The sequence below is a fragment of the Protopterus annectens genome, chromosome 10.part0 (assembly GCF_019279795.1).
Source record: "Protopterus annectens isolate FY-2018-M chromosome 10.part0, PAN1.0, whole genome shotgun sequence".
Classification (NCBI taxonomy): Eukaryota; Metazoa; Chordata; order Ceratodontiformes; family Protopteridae; genus Protopterus; species Protopterus annectens.
The window spans coordinates 1,820,052,003-1,820,066,079 of NC_056744.1; the positions used below are offsets into that span (position 1 = coordinate 1,820,052,003).

Below are 14,077 nucleotides of genomic sequence, written 5' to 3' on the forward strand. Positions count from 1 at the left end.
AATCATGTAGTACAGCATCTAAAAAAATTAATATCCTGGTTCCAAAAGAACACAGCGGTATACACTAAAATGATGACCAAGGTTTGAGTCCCATGAGCTCCCACTTGTGAAATACATGACTGAGACAAGCACTTGACCTTTCAGCTCTGTTGTGTCTACCTGATGCCTTTGTTTCCTCCAGTGGTACTGTTTATTAACAAACCATTCTCACCTGAAATTAATCATAAATGAGATACAGAGGGTGTTTGAAATACTAATACTTATAAACATGAGAAATAAATTATGTGACCCACTGGAAACTTTGGCCTTGTAGCTCTGGGGTAAGAGTACTGATCTATTAAACCAGAGGTCATGAGTTAAATGTGATCAAGGTGCCTCCTTGTCCTTTAGGGCTGAGGATTGCCATAATGATTAAGGCATTGATTTCATCACGGACACAAGGTACAGAGTTTGATTCTCATCTTGGAGGGAAATTGGTTAGGCTTACAATGACCTGCAAGGGCAGCTAGGCTAGTATGACCCTATCAAATGCAATTCTGCAGGAACTAGGTTCTAAATCTAGGAGGTTACACAATTTCTACCTCTCCCAACAAAAATTAAAAACTGCTTTACTGTGGATGGTAATGTATTTAAAAATGTTAGGTTACCAATATACATTTGCTTGGTCATGCCAAATATATCAAAACCCATTTAATCGAGAGTAGGAAACCAAATGGACAACTTATTGACAAATTATATAATTTTCTTTAAGTTTGTCAAACATGGAACTGTTTAAAGGACACAGACAGCAAATCCTTTTTCCGGAAGAGGTTAATTTCCCTTGTAAAAAGTTTGATCTACATATTACATAGTTTTTCAACGCTAACAAATGGGTTTTGTTTTTATTTTATTTTACAGTTTTTAACTAGGTACATGGGCAGGTCTAGTGACCCTTTTCAGCCATAACCTGAGTACAAAAGTACAGTAAAAATTATTGTACAGTATCACAATTCATTAGTAGATTCATTACACAGCAACAAATTTATATAAGGTTTTGATGTGCTATTTATGACAACAAACTACAATCAAATTCTTCTTAAGTTGCTATGCAGTAATTTATACACAGACAAGTATACACACACAAGCATCACTTATTGGGCACTGTATTTACCATCCAGGTATGCACGCTCTCTTTTTTTTTAAGTTTAGTTTCATTTACAAATGCAATATATAGTCATATGAATAAGTACAAAATTCAAACTTAATATTAATTTAACAAATCAACATGAAAGATAATAATTAAACATAACAAGTATCTAAAGAAAGGAAAGGAACGCACTTTCACACCCCACATTAACAAGACTGTATTTTTCATTAGACATCAAATAGTTTATGTGGTAGGAATGCCAATCAAGTTAAAAGTACCCCACTTTTTAAACAAAACAGCATGAGGCACCATAAAACCAGTGACCATGACATTAGTACCATAGAATTTATGGATCAATCCCCATAAAAAATAAACTTGGACATTAGCCAATATAATCGCTTTATACTTTTTTGAGGTGAGACGATGTGAAAAATAGTTTGCTGCTTGTTAATTAATTATTTCAATGTGGCTAAATATATAGGCGATCAGAGGTCTCATTTTTGTGACAGGAGCACAGAGAAGCTGAGTGACTTGCATGGGGTCAAACAGTATACAAATCAGGGCTGATGGGGATAAAACCCAGGTTGCGTTTTCAATTTCACATTTATTCAGTGATTATGGTGAAACACTGTACAATAAAACCAAATAAGATAAACAAAAATAAAATATGTAAATACACAGATAATCAGTCTATATGAGGCAAAGCCTGTACCAGGTACAACTATAAAAGATTAACAGTAAAGTATTAACTCAGTAAGTTAAACAAGCTGATACTAATGATTAAAAGACTAATCTAACTAGTGAGCCTTTAAGAATATCCTGATATCCTAAACCACTGAGGTAGTAGGTTCTGGAAATACAGACTCCAGTAAGCAAAAGACGGAGTGCTGGAAAACTCCTTGTCACATGTGCAGAACCACTAACAGCCCCAAGATAGTCAAGGCAATACATTGCACAGTATGGTACCAGCAGACCGATCACCTGGGGAGGGGACCCAACCATATAGGACCAAATAAATCAGAAAAAAAATCAGCATTTAGAAACACTCTTCAAGCTATTCAAGAAAATACCTGCAAAAAAACAACAAATAAAGCACTAATAAAATAAGTAACAAAGGGCGACAGCTCCAAAGGCAAACCAAAACTTTAATCTGAGCGCTCTTTCATTCACTCAAATCAAATGAACTTCTGCAGACAAATTCAAACAATAAAATCCCTCCTTATATAACCAATAAATCACATGACCAATAGAATGCATTACATCACAAGTTTAAAACTGGTTGTTAAAAGGCATATACATATTTATAAAGATATTTACATATACTTTAAAAGAATTTTTAAGCACAAAGTGGAGAATTTTTAATATATAAAAAACAATCAAAAATGTGCATCCATACAAACCTATAAGTACATAAAATGCTATATTATCTTATAAGAACATTCTACACTGAATTTCATAAATTCATTCAGCATAATAAACTTTTAAGCTTGAGTAAACACACAACAGAACTCTACTCATTAAGGCCTGGGTAACTATGCGCATTTAAGGTAAGTTGCCACCATAACTCTTGTTTTTCGAGTAAAAGGGATGTATGCCCACCTCTAGGGCCCTCCATCACTTGGTCGATCACCTTAAATTTAAAGTGGTGTCCAGGGTTGTCCCTAATGTGGTTGGCCAAAGCATTATTTTCTCTGTTTCTATTTATACTATAAATGTGTTCATAGATTCTTTCTTTGAACCTACGATCATTTTTTTGTGTATAGAAAAGGAGCTAACTCAGATCTTGGATCTAAATTGGGCACCCTACCAAGAGTTGTGTATAGAAAAGGAGCTAACTTAAAAAATATATTAGAGAAAGAGCATACATTATACAACAGGAACCCAGGAATGGTTAAATGTGAAGCTTGTGCCTATTGCAGGTACACAAACATAGGTAGAGACTATACAATTGCTAACAGGCATTTTTCGCTCACTGCTAGATATGACTAACTCTAAAAGTGTGGTATATTTGGCAAGATGTAAACTCTGTCTGGCATTTTATATCAGAAAAAACGATCATAGGTTCAAAGAAAGAATCTATGAACACATTTATAGTATAAATAGAAACAGAGAAAATAATGCTTTGGCCAACCACATTACGGACAACCCTGGACACCACTTTAAATTTAAGGTGATCGACCAGGTGATGGAGGGCCCTAGAGGTGGGCATACATCCCTTTTACTCGAAAGACAAGAGTTATGGTGGCAACTTACCTTAAATGCACAGTTACCCAGGCCTTAATGAGCAGTGTTCTGTTGTGTGTTTACTCAAGCTTAAAAGTTTATTATGCTGAATGAATTTATGAAATTCAGTATAGAATGTTCTTATAAGATAATATAATATTTTATGCACTTATAGGTTTGTATGGATGCACCTTTTTGATTGTTTTCTATATATTAATTCTCCACTTTGTGCTTAAAAATTCTTTTAAAGTATATCTAAATATCTTTATAAATATGTATATGCCTTTTAACAATCAGTTTTAAACTTGTGATGTAATGCATTTTATTGGTCATGTGATTTCTTGGTTATATAAGGAGGGTTTACTGTTTGAATTTGTCTGAAGAAGTTCATTTGATTTGAGTGAACGAAAGCGCTCACAGATTAAAGTTTTGGTTTGCCTTTGGAGCTGTGGCCCTTTGTTACTTATTTTATTCAAGAAAATACTTTTACTTCTGTACCATAACTAAAGTCTCATCATTTAGGTTTTTATTTATTAGTAGCAGTAGTACTGATAGTAATAATATTATCATTACGCTGTCATCTTTATTAAGGTATCACGGCATTTATAGCACTTATTCGTTTTAGTGACTATTGCTTAAGTAATGTTAACATGGTTGATGCCGAGGGATTCCTTAGTTAATCTTTTTCTATCGGTGGTATTTTTTTTTTTTTTAATTTTGTGTATGTTGACCCTGTAACCCTTAAGTCAAAATGCTGAGATGTTAGTAACATTAAAGTAATAAATGCATCTTGTTTAACAGCTTCAGGAATATTTGTCAACTTGATCTTTGGATTATTTGGTGCTACTGAATGACGGTTGTTGAACAAATCAGAACATGTTGCCTGTATATAAAAATAGGATTACACAGGTAGGTACGGAAGTTTCTGAAGGACTGATATAAAATAGGATTACACACGTAGGTAAGGAAGCTTCTGTAGGATCGATATAAAAAAGGATTACACAGGTAGGTAAGGACATTTTTGAAGGAACGATATAAAATAGGATTACACAGGTAGGTAAGGAAGTTTCTGAAGGATCGATATAAAATAGGATTACACAGGTAGGTAAGGAAGTTTCTGAAGGATCGATATAAAATAGGATTACACAGGTAGGTAAGGAAGTTTCTGAAGGATCGATATAAAATAGGAGTACACAGGTAGGTAGGGAAGTTTATGAAGGATCAATATAAAATAGGATTACACAGGTAGGTAAGGAAGTTTCTGAAGGATCGATATAAAATAGGATTACACAGGTAGGAAGGAAGTTTCTGAAGGATCGATATAAAATAGGATTACACAGGTAGGTAAGGAAGTTTCTGAAGGATCGATATAACATGGTATTGGTATACAAATTGGGCAGGTGGTGAAATGCTGACCTAGCGGCAGATAAGGGTCTGTGTGCAGAAGTCTCTGACACTGGGAATTAAAAAATAAATTACTACAACCTACCACTGAAATGGAAGAAGGCACATTGTCCTTCCTTTTTTTTAAATGTTGCCTAGGACAAGCAGAAACTGGCCTTTGGGTGTAAGTCTGTCCTGTTTTGTAGCCCACTCCCTTGACTTTTATGATGTTATCTTTTAATAGCATATACTATTCATAAAAAAAAAAAATCATAACATACAGACCTATCACGTCTGCAAAAGTATGATTCAGGAGTGCCTTATGAGGAAATGTCAGTCTTGGTGCCCGATTATCCAGGCTTACCCACTGGAATGCAAGTTATTTCCAACCTGGTGAATCACACTTCTGTTTACAGCAAAGAACTGAGAAAGAGGAAACATTCTGAAGTCCTTCAAAATAAGTATCTGATAGCAAACACACAAAGTGATGCATTCATTCCACTTAGGCTGCATGTGTGCATAGTCCCTACCCCCTAGAGATTTTATTTTTCTTAAACATTAAATGTAATGTTCGTGATTATTCAGAATGCAAGTTGTGATGCATGGCTTATCTTTCAAGCTTTCATGCATGCTGTTATCTTTCTTTAAAGTAACACATGCAAGTCGTCATGCATACAAAAACTGTGTATTAAAATACAGTCAAGACATGCAAAAATATCATGCCACAGAAAATCAAGATGTTAAATAGGAAAGAATACTTTGATTATTATTCAAAGTCAATCACAGACCCTTCACTCTTTCTGAATCAGTATGCAACCATCACACCTCCTATGTCAGCAAAATGTAACACAGATTCATCTAGTTATAAGCTGTCAATTATACAGGTCCTCAAATATATTTCCTAGTGTGTTTTAATGGAAAAGTGAAAGCTCTGTTGCTCCATTAAATGTTTCCACCTTTATCAGTGCTTGTCCTTTCCCAATGGTTGCCAACTCTAAAGTTAATATGCAAAAGTAAGGGGGTATGGGAGATGTTGGGGGGGGGGGGGGGGCTTGTCCCATGTATAAAAAAAAAAAAAAAAAAAAAAAAAATCAAATTTATGTTTTTGCATTGAGTTTTCTGGTTGACCAGGTGTGATCTGATAGAATAGTTGATTCCATAGGGAGCTGAGAGTTGAGGCTGTGAAGGAGTTACCACACCATTATCTTACATAGGAGAATATATACGCAGGCATTGCTGATACCTGTGGGTCAAATGACCTGCACTACTTGAGTAAAGAAATGAACGTTTTACACAAGTTTGGAGGTGAGAAATGCATGGTGTATATATTGTGTATGTCCATGTCCATGCGTGAATGCACAATGAATCCCTGGTCATAACCTTATGTAAATACCACAAAAGTTGAAAATCTGTGTTAGCTCATGTCTAAGTTAAAAACTGCATCAATAAAGTGTCTGAATGTAGGAAACATTAGGAATAAATTCCCACAATCAGAATAATGGATCCAAAACACACCTGCTATCTTAGCCGTATTAAAATCAATCAGTGTGCAGCTCCAAAGCACTGTCTCAGAGTATGAACACTGTGATAGTCTAAGACCAGGTCTGAGACCTTGGAGATCTGTGTGGGGATGTGCCTTTTTGTTCCCACACAGATCACATCAGAACAAGTCATCAGCTGTCCAAACACAAATGATCTACAGCCTAACTGGCCTATATGCTTATGTCTATTATGTGGTAATCTGATGCTCGCTGTTTCTGTGCTTTTGAACCTGTCATTCACATCCACATATGCATTACAAACTTGGTACATAACATTACAAAGCACGTTATAAAAAACGTGATCATATTTGCTGACTTCAGGATCAGTGCATCAACAAATCCATGGAAGAGACACTCGCTCGCATTCTTCCTGACTACCTTCTCTGCGCCTTTAACAGATCTCACCTCCAGTCATTAAATGACAGACCTCGTTTCATTCCTCACAAATGCTTCTCATACAGTCTTCATGTCTAAAGTCCTTCCACCAATTTGTCAATTTTCTCTGCTAAATGTCCTTGGGTCTTGAGTTCCACTATAATATATGAAGTGTCTTAGAAAATCAGAAATCTATTCATGCTGAGCTGACAAACACAGGCTGGACCTGCATATTTTGACATACAGACTGCAACTCAGTGACTCTTCTCTTAGCTGATGAGGAAAACGAGACATAATACTGCACCTTGTCTCAAGACTGAGGCCATCCAAGCCATTAACGTCAAGTGCCTGAAAAACATTCAGGATTTTGATTTTTCACTCTAGCTGGTTAGCTTCCCATCTAGTAAAAATTTATGTTAAGAGGATTATTAAAGGCCAAAATCAGACTAAAGTCAAGGCAATCCAGGCTGTTAAGAAATCCCAAGACTTTCCTGAATGAGGTCCATTATTCCCTGGGAAAAACTAACTGAACACACAGCTGTAAAGTTCACAATAATGCCTAGATCACTTCCAACCACCACCAACTTATATTCCAAGCACTTCATTCTGTCCAATAATGCCCACCCCATCCCATAGTTACACACACTTGCAAAAACCTATACAGCGGAACCCAACCTAAAGACGTTTCCCTTTCTTTTTATCTTAAGCTAGAATATCCAGAATGTGAACAGATGGTTACAACTTCATAACTGTGGTTCAGAAGGATCACACTCATTTTTAAATTCCCAAAACCTACAATACCTTTTCAGTCATTGCAATTTACATGTCAGTCTGTCTGTGTCAACTTGCCTTTTCCCTGATCTGTGGAACTCCCACCCTGTAATAATCCCTCCACTTAAACAAGGATCTCTTGTGCTCCATACGTTGCATCTCCCATCCCTATTCCTTCTCTTGTTATAATCTTAAAAACAGCAGTCTCCCTACAGCTTCAATTTACTTTAAAAAAGCAAAACAGTTTTAGGAATAGTCACATCATACTCACTGCCAAGTTCACAATTAACACTACCTTAAAAACATGGGTCAGAGTACAGGGACTGGTGTCATACTTTTTAACCTAACCAAGGTATTTCCATTAGTGGACCACCTTTTACCGTTGCCCTTGCAGAGAAGAAATAATTATTTATCAAACAGAAGGTCAAGTGTGATAACTGGCAACTCCTTCATGCATCCAGAAAAGGTGATTTCCACATTTTACTATGGGACACTCACAAGATTTGTACAACCAAATGGTTCTAAGCTGTCCCTGGGTCTTGGGTTATGCTCTCCATACAAGGAGGATTTCTGCAGTCTGTCAGCCATTGTTTGAGATTCTGGTTTGACCATCAATTGGCGTTTAGTAGTTGTATTGATAAGCTATCTAATAACATTAAGGACATAATAGGTATCTGATGAAACTACCATTCCAAAAGTATGATTCTCAGTCCCTTAGAATATGACCTTACCACCAATGATAGGAGGCTCGTCTTTCAATAGTAACCATCAATAAGTCATGCTCAACAAACAGCCAGATTCACACTTCAGCTCCCTAAGCTTCAACACTAGTGCACATCCCTCAGTAAAGCCAAGCCTGTACCACTCTCCCAAACGGCAAATATTTCGTCATGTTGCATAATATTCAGAACTCCTTTCCTGAAGCATTACCCCATCCTCACACGACTAATTACTTTTAAAGCCTTTATTTGGACTCAGTCTGCACTCCTTATTCTCAGAACCTGTTACCCTGCTCCCACCTGCACACTCACTAGAGCACTTCACAAAGGGTTTTGTTGTTGCAGCCTAAGGCATAGAATACCTTTTGACTATCCATTAAGACCATCACATCCAAGCTTATGATCTACTAAAATCCCACCTCAATATCTACTTCACAATATGATCTACTTAGATCCCACCTATCTACTTCACAATATGATCTACTTAGATCCCACGTCACCACCTACTTTTTAATAGCTGTAGTGTGTCAATGTGCTCACTGTTAGTTAAATAATGGCTGTGATATGTTTACATGGCTGGTTACAAGCAGTGCAGCTTGTTAGATAACCCCCTGTTGTACGTTACAAAGCTAGTTATACTCAGCGTAGATAGATAATCCCTGTTGTAGTTACAAAGCTAGTTATAGGGATTGCAGCTAGTTAGATAATCCCTGTGGTATATTACAAGCCTAGTTATAGGCAGTGCAACTAGTTAGATAATCCCTGTAGTGGTTAGAAAGCTAGTTATAAGCAGGGCAGCTAATGACTCCATTGTTATGATTTCTACCTCGCAGCTCGTGTTCAGTTCTGATCTTTAGTCATTGTCTGTCTGGGTTGGCCTATTTCCCTGCATTGTGCCTGTTTTCTCTGGATATATCTAAACCATATATTTACCCTTGCAGCTAGAAAGGCTCAAGGATGGACCAGTTCACGTACCTGCTTAACAGATAATAAATTAAATGAAATGCTAAAATCAGTTTTATAAAATAGTTTTACCAGCAAAGATGCACTAACTGTACTTTTATATCTGGACATGTTATGGATTCAGGAACAGCTACAAAAACTGGACTGTTGAACCGTATTTATTGTACTACAAGAATAACAGAATTACAGATGAATTTTACTCTGACACAAGAAGCCGTGGCTCTGTTAATGGCTTACTGACAATTTGGATTAAGGCATGAGATGAAAAAAAATCCTAGTAATAATGTGTAAAGCCCACTTTAGAGAGACAGCAAATTGCAGTTCAGAACTTTAAGTCTCTCTCTCTTTGTATGTATATATATATATATATATATATATATATATATATATACTGTTCGTATGATAGAAATTATTCAGCAAATGTATGCCATAATTGGTTTTTGACCCAAGTGACCTGACAGTCTTCAGAAACTCGACTTACAAGAAGTAGAAATGACAAAAAGGAAATCATTTACATAAATGGTGGCAAAATAGATCTTTTTCTTAAAAATAATGTAAACAGAGGCTGAGCTTGTCTTTTTATACATTTTTTACAATCTGACTTTTAACTGCACCAGTTATATAACAAAAAAAGAAGCGGTGACTTTCTGAATCAGTAACTCTGCCTCACTGTCATGTGAGCCTTTACAGGGGTGGGTCGGTTGAAAAGGAAAATCAGCAGCTTGAAGGTATTGAAGAAAATACATTAGGTAAGCAGTCAGTTACCAATCAGTCACTGTGGGCATAAATGTTAGTATGATAAATTGTGTAAACAGTCACTGTGGGCACAAACGTTAGTATGATAAATTGTGTAAACAGTCACTGTGGACACAAATGCTAGTATGATAAATTGTGTAACAGCTATAACCTGAAAATCATCAGGGGCTTGAAGGTGTTGATGAAAATACATTAGGTGAATCAGGCTAGATACAGAAGCAGGCAGTTAACAATCAGTCACTGTGGGCACAAATGTTAGTATGATAAATTGTGTAACAGCTATAACCCGAAGATCTGTGTTTGCTTCCCACAGCCTACATCCCTTTACATTGTGACTGAGTACATTTTTTCTTAAAAGCAAGAAAGTATTACTGGTTTGGGGACTTCAGATGAACATGATAACTGTGCAAATAGTTATTGGTGTAAGCTATAAAAGAAAGGAGGGATTGGTGGACAGTGAGTAGGAGAAAGGAAGGAGCAAATCTACAGACAATCAACAAGAAGGTCACGTTAGATAATAGTTCAATCAGTTTTTGGAGCCAAAGCTAAAACACAATAGCTGTTACATGCTCCTCTTTTTGAAACATGAAGTACTTAAGGTAGACTGAACATTTTTCAGATCAATAAATTGAGAATCAGAAGATCCCCTTTAACCTGTGATTAATCCACCTGATAACTGCAGAAAATGGCAGTTTACAGTATGAGTGTATTAAACAGACACCATGTCATATGGAGTTAAAGCCCTCATTACAGCAAGGGTACAGGTAGTGGTCCGAATACTGGAGGAAATAGATAAAGAGGGGTGGGGTGGGATGGAACGGCCGACATGAGGGGAGGGGAGGCAGCCTGAACCACTGCATTTCTAACATAAAGCAGAGGCTGTGTCTTACAAGAAGTCATGAAGAACCAGGGTGAAGCACCCTACAGCACACACCCACACCCACCCACCCACACACACACCTGGAGAACACAATTCGGTAAAATAGTAAAAGCTTAGGGATAGCAAATACGACATGCTAAGGTAAAAGATTTGACTTTTTCCCCTGCTTGATCTGTCTCCAGGAGCAGCACAGAGCTCAGTCTGATCATCCAGAACAAAAAGTGTCAAATCCTAAACTCAGAGCTGATATGGTTAACAAAGTCTGCAGTCAAACTACATGTTACATTTTAAATGTTTAATGCATATGGATTCCTGCTTTGGAAACATTTTGATATTGTCTTTAATCTTAGAATGTACATTACAAAAATATGGCCTGAATCACATAGAGGACCATCACGTAGTCCCCAAAAAGGGCCTATACGGCAAGAGAAAACCCATCAGGTGAGGCAAATCATTGGGGGGGATGGATGAGGTGAGCAAACAAAGACTGGTTCTGGCTTTAGCAGTTTCTGCTGCTTTATGCACACTGTGGTATGCATTCCATGATTTAACGTTTCTGGGTCGATGCTCTTCTGGTTGACAGCAGTTCATAGAATGAACTACCGGTCAAACCTCAAAGTCCCCTAGCGGACCTCTTGGATGTTTCCTCGACTTATGGTAAGTTAACAATCTGTCTGAGTTGTCGAGTTTACAAAATATATATATATATATATATATATATATATATACATATATATATATATATATATATATAAAATAAAACTTGAGTATGGGTCAGCCCCTTCATACCATCTGTTAAGTTGTTTTATGCACTTAGAGAATAACTGAGGAGTTAGAAAAAAAGTCATAGAAAAGTGTGGTCAGACAGTTTGTATTATGCCAGCAATCACTGGTCATATGAGGTCTCCTTTTTCTTGAGGTACTTCTCACAAATTCTTGCTTTGCTAGTCAAATCTGTTGCCTGTCACATCAGATTGCCTACAATGGCAGCTTGTTACAAAGGCGAATACAATGGCTTGTGACTCCAGGCTTGTTGGAAACAGCATGCACTGACAAAAGCATTCCGTGCCAAATAGTGGCGTGCATGGAAATGACTACACAAGCCACACTGTATTTATACAAACATTGTTAAGTAATGAAAACTGCCTCTGAAATGCTTAACGAAAAATGAATAAAGAGGCAGAAGGGCAGTTCAGTAGATATGATCTCTCTCTCACAGCTGCAGGGATCAGTCCTGACCCACCCAGTCACGGTCTATGTGGAGTTTGTATGTTTTCCTCATGTCTGCATTTGTTTTTTCTGAATTCTCTGTATTCCCCCAACCTCGCAAAACATGCTGATTGACTAACTACACTAAGTTGTTGATATACACTGTAGTTATTATTGCCCTTGTGTATTTATTATTGCCCTTGTAACGAACATCATGAGTGAAAAGGATCTGTGGGTTGGACCAGTTTATTTACACAGTTAAGAAAAAGTAAACAAGTTTATATGGGGGGGGGGGGTGTTACTGAAAGTAACCCCTGCATACATACAACAGGATGTTTAATTTCTTTTTTTCTGAAAAGAATCAGGTTGGATTTCACCTAAAATGCTCAAGTGCATCAGTCTTTTGCCATTAGTTAAAATAAATAAATAAATTAAATAAAACAACCTGTTTTGGGAGTTAGTAATAGAGTGCAATCTTTACTTCTGGGTGGGTGGGGAAGGGCCAGTTTCTTCCTGTTTTTAGTAGTGGTTTCCCCTTTGTGAAATCCCTGTTTTAGCTGCCAGAAAGCATGCTCCGATCTCACAAGTCACAAGACGCAAGACATTTTCCACATCTTCAGGAAGAGCGTTGCACTTCCTTGTGAAGATAGTTACGTAGCGTACGTGTTTGCTCTTCTCGTCTACTAGTCGGCCTCCTGAATGGAGAAAAAAACACATTGTGCTGATAAGAGCAGAAGTGCAGTGGTGGGGAGTGGATAGCCTGATGAGTAATTTATTAGTGTGCATCAGAGAGCCGTGTCTGGTTAATGATGCATATCAGACAGTGGGGAACATCACACAGCTCACCACAGACAACTGCACAGGCTTACTAGTTATGCGACATACATATACATACTCATGCTGCAAGGCAGGGCTGAGGCTATGCAGAGATGCCTTCTTCCTTCCTGACTAGGCCTCACACTACAAACAGTGCTTTGCTGGCTCTTCCTTTCAGTGGAGCAGGAATCCCAATTTAACATTTATGAAGCCAGGCCAGAACCAGGCTTCATGGGGTGAAATCCACAAGAAATCCATCACCGCAAGCCACTCTGAACACCAGTCCTGGCTCAATACAATAAATATTTTACAAGATTCCAGATAAAGACAGCTCCAGTCAAGGGAAGAAAAAGCAAACTGTTTTTGGTGTTATTAAAGCTTAACCCATGTGCTGTTAATGACCATCTGTGAGTGACGCCTTAGTCTTCTGTTTGTAAACTACAAATACGGTTGGGCAGCTGATTTAGTCATTTATTCTAAGCACCACCTCCAACTTAATGTAGCATTAATCTTGAGGTCTGAAGGTGTTCACTTTCCTGCGAGGACCTGAAGAACCCCACGTCTTGAACAGCACATTTCAGGAGCATTATATATACACTACTATACACTACAGTGCTTATAGTCATTTTTTTTCATCAGGCCATTCATTTAACAGACTAAGTAAGAGACTTTAGAAGGTTGGCTACTACCTGGTAAAATGGAGTTGACACAAGTAGTTTTATTTACAGTCAGTGAAGGCAAAAGAGACTGACATAAATTTTATATGTATGTGGCCACAGGTCAAAACAGCAAACTTTCATATGAGCAAATGCTTTTTATGTTTGCAAATAATGACAAATGCTCAAATGGGCAAATGTTCTTTTTAATAGAGTTTTAGCTGGCAGCTTTCTGTATAAGATCATGGTGGAGAAGGGTCAGGGAATATGACCTTTTACCATGCTGTTGTGTACTCCTGGAGCTGATATATGTAATTAGCACAGGGTATTGTAGGGGAGTTTGCTCCTTGCAAAAAAAAAAAATTAGTTTAATTTTTTGTTGTTTTCGATTATTTTATATTCGGGGCTGGATTCATGAATGCATATGCTAAGTGCACACTATCTGTATTCAGAAACATCCCTGCCACATTTTGTGTGTTGTCTATTCGCTCAGAAAGATTAGACTAAGTGTAGACATAGTCTGCACATTGTGGTGACCTTTATGAATCCCCTCTCGGTATTTAAGGTTGCAAGAAAATCAGAAGGAAAAGTAGAATTAGGAGGAAGAAGGTGGGAGTTATGCTTGTGTTGTCTGTTCACTCAGAATGCCGTACCCTTGA

General features: G+C 37.4%; 1 protein-coding gene across 1 annotated transcript in view; it reads left to right on the forward strand.

The window, feature by feature from the left end:
• The window catches only part of LOC122814515 (mucin-21-like), a gene marked incomplete at its 5' end in the record, with an annotated part of 38,388 nt that extends 27,352 nt beyond the window's left edge, over positions 1 to 11,036 (forward strand). Inside the window, one exon of the mRNA XM_044087089.1 lies at positions 10,920 to 11,036. Coding sequence (XP_043943024.1) covers positions 10,920 to 11,036 — 117 coding nt within the window. The remainder of the gene's footprint in view (positions 1 to 10,919) is intronic.
• Positions 11,037 to 14,077: the final 3,041 nt, after the last annotated feature.